The 2,449-nt window shown below is 63.4% G+C and overlaps 1 protein-coding gene across 1 annotated transcript; it reads right to left on the reverse strand.

Annotated features, from left to right (window-relative positions):
* Positions 1–20: 20 nt before the first annotated feature.
* On the reverse strand, positions 21–1,124 carry MNEG_9911 (hypothetical protein; the record flags this gene model as incomplete). Its single annotated transcript, XM_014041614.1, has 3 exons — positions 21–125; positions 392–547; positions 933–1,124. Coding segments are annotated over 3 exons (453 nt in total), but the record flags the coding sequence as incomplete, so codon positions are not given.
* Positions 1,125–2,449: the final 1,325 nt, after the last annotated feature.

A 2,449-nucleotide genomic window follows, 5' to 3' on the forward strand; every position in this document is an offset into this window, starting at 1 on the left:
TCCCAGGCGCGGTGGATCACCGCGCGCTCGTCAATGAGGGACGTGCGGATCTTGAGGACGAACCAGTCGGTCGTGCGCGCACGCACGATGCGCACGCGGCGGTCAGTGGGCCTCGGGGGACGGTCCTGCCAAAAAAGGTTGGCGTGTTGCAGACAATAATCCTGTGCGTGAAGTGTTGCTGGTTTGTGACAAGCGCTGCACGGGAGAGTTTCGTGCCGCTTGGCATCTTAGGGCCGCCCAGGGTGTCAGCACAGCAGCAGGATGCATGAAAGAACCCTCTGCCAATCTGCCAGGTGCCTGCGTCCGGACAACGAATGCCATTCGCTGCTGCCCAGCTCAGACCAGACAGCACGCGCCTATCAACGCAGGTCAAAATTACCACCCCACTCACCTGCGCGCACTCTGGCAGGTATAGGGCGACGCAGAAGCGGCCCTCGACGGTCTCTGACCGCCTGTCTGCCGGGAACAGGATGGTCTCCAGCGGCACAGTGGGGGGCAGCAGCCTGGCGTCGTCCTCATTGGCGCCCGCGAGGTAGCCCAGCAGGCGCTGCGGCAGGGGCGAGTTTGAGGGCGGCGTGTTGCGGGCCCAGGCTGAGGGCTGGATCAGGCGGAGCGTGCCGTGGGCGTGTGCGGGCCAAAGGATTGGGAGATGCCTGCTGCATTGAAGAAAAGTGACCAGGCAGCCTGCCAGGACCACACACATACTAAGCATTTCGGAATGGAGCTTTGAAAGTCCAATGCAAGAGTCCCAGCCTGATGCAGCCCCCAACAGTGAAATGCGACCGAGGCTAGATCATGACGATGCCGACACAAGCTGAGATGCGCTGAGCGGTCGCGACAGTCGTGACCCCTCAACAGAGCCCAAACACGCCCCACACCAGCCCAGCAGCCCGCAGCCAGCCGTTAGCCCCGCCCCCCCTGCCCAAGCACACCTTTGTGCCCTCGATTTGGGCGGCCAGCAGGGACTCCGCCTCGGAGTGGGTCACGACGTAGCGCGCCTTGTGGTAGCGGCGCAGCTCCACGTCGCCGCTGGTCTCGAGGACGTCGAAATCTGGGCAGTCCAGGCCCCTGGGGCCAGTAATGATGGGCATTAGCGAAGCAGGGGTTGGGCACAGCGAGGTCATCGTTGGACGCCCATGAGAGATGGAGCACTTTTGGGGTGGGGGAGGGTGAGTCTGGTTGGTGGTTGGAGGCAGGAGAGGCGGGGCGGATGCTAGGAGTGCGTGGTTGGGGGGGCGCTGCATGGATGGGGGCACAGTCAGCACCACATGGCCGTTGGTGGTGCGCCTGTCATCCTTGGAGGTCGTGACCGGGAGACCGCCTTGTTTCTGCAGTTTTCAAGCAACCCTGCTTGAAAAGATCCTCGAGCATGCCCCAATGGCCGAGTCTGCGACACCACCTACATGCAAAAGTAGGGTTTGCGGGTAAGCGCCGCGCTCGGCGCACAACGCGTGGACGTGAGTGCGGTAAGGGGCACCCCGGTGTCGTCGTCGGCCTGCCACGGCGCACGCTCTGTGGGTGCTGAGAGTGCGCAGGCCGCCAGCAGGGCCATGGCCAGCAGGGCCGCCGCGCGGTGCAGCGCCATGGTGGCGGGTGCACGAGCACACGAGATCTCGAGCGCCACAAGGGGCCGTGAATGCTTCCCTTCGGATTTGCTGTACAAAGAGTTCAAGGCACCGCACCCCGTAATTCTCGGTACATATGCGCCTCTCGGCCTGATCGTTTTGCTGACGTCAACCGTTCCGTCCGCCCCGATTTCCGATGCGGAGGGAGTACCCAAGCTACAGTAACCGCTGTCACTTGAATTTAGAGTTTACATAGTTCTCGCCTAGGACTGCCTGGGGGTCGCGCCGCACCACGCTGCAGCAACTCGCAGCGCGACTTGACGTGCTTCATTGGTTCGGCGTCAAGGTGCACCGCCAGCCGAGCGCGGACAAGTACAAGTGCATCAACTTCACCGCCGCATGGCGTTCACGCCACCGCCGCTGAGGCCTCCCATGCCGCCGACCGCTGACAGCGCGCGGTTCGCCATCAGCTCTGAGCACCTGGAGCGCGGCGGCGCACACTCGCCCCACGCGGTGCCGGCGCCAGTGCCACATCTGGGGCGCACCCGTTCCCTCGAAGAGCCGGTGCGTGTGTGCAAACGGTGTTCCTGTATGACCGCGCCGCTTCGGCACCAAAAGCTTGCGAATCGAAGAAGAGAACCCAGACTCCCTCGCTTTCCTCCAGCATACCACTTTCTCCAGCTTCCACTTTCAAGCATACCACTTTCTCCAGCTGCCCTTCCCCCAAACCTGCCGCCTGGGCACTCTTGCGCGTTCGCACCGCCCGCCGCTGAGCAGATTGCGCACGCCATGGCTGACCTGTCAGCACCTGAGATGTTCAGTGACCTCCAAGAGCGAAGGACCAAGGCTCAGGCGCCCGCGGCCCCTGCAGCCGTTGACACCCA

This window comes from Monoraphidium neglectum (assembly GCF_000611645.1).
Source record: "Monoraphidium neglectum strain SAG 48.87 unplaced genomic scaffold scaffold02110, whole genome shotgun sequence".
In the NCBI taxonomy this organism is placed as follows: Eukaryota; Viridiplantae; Chlorophyta; class Chlorophyceae; order Sphaeropleales; family Selenastraceae; genus Monoraphidium; species Monoraphidium neglectum.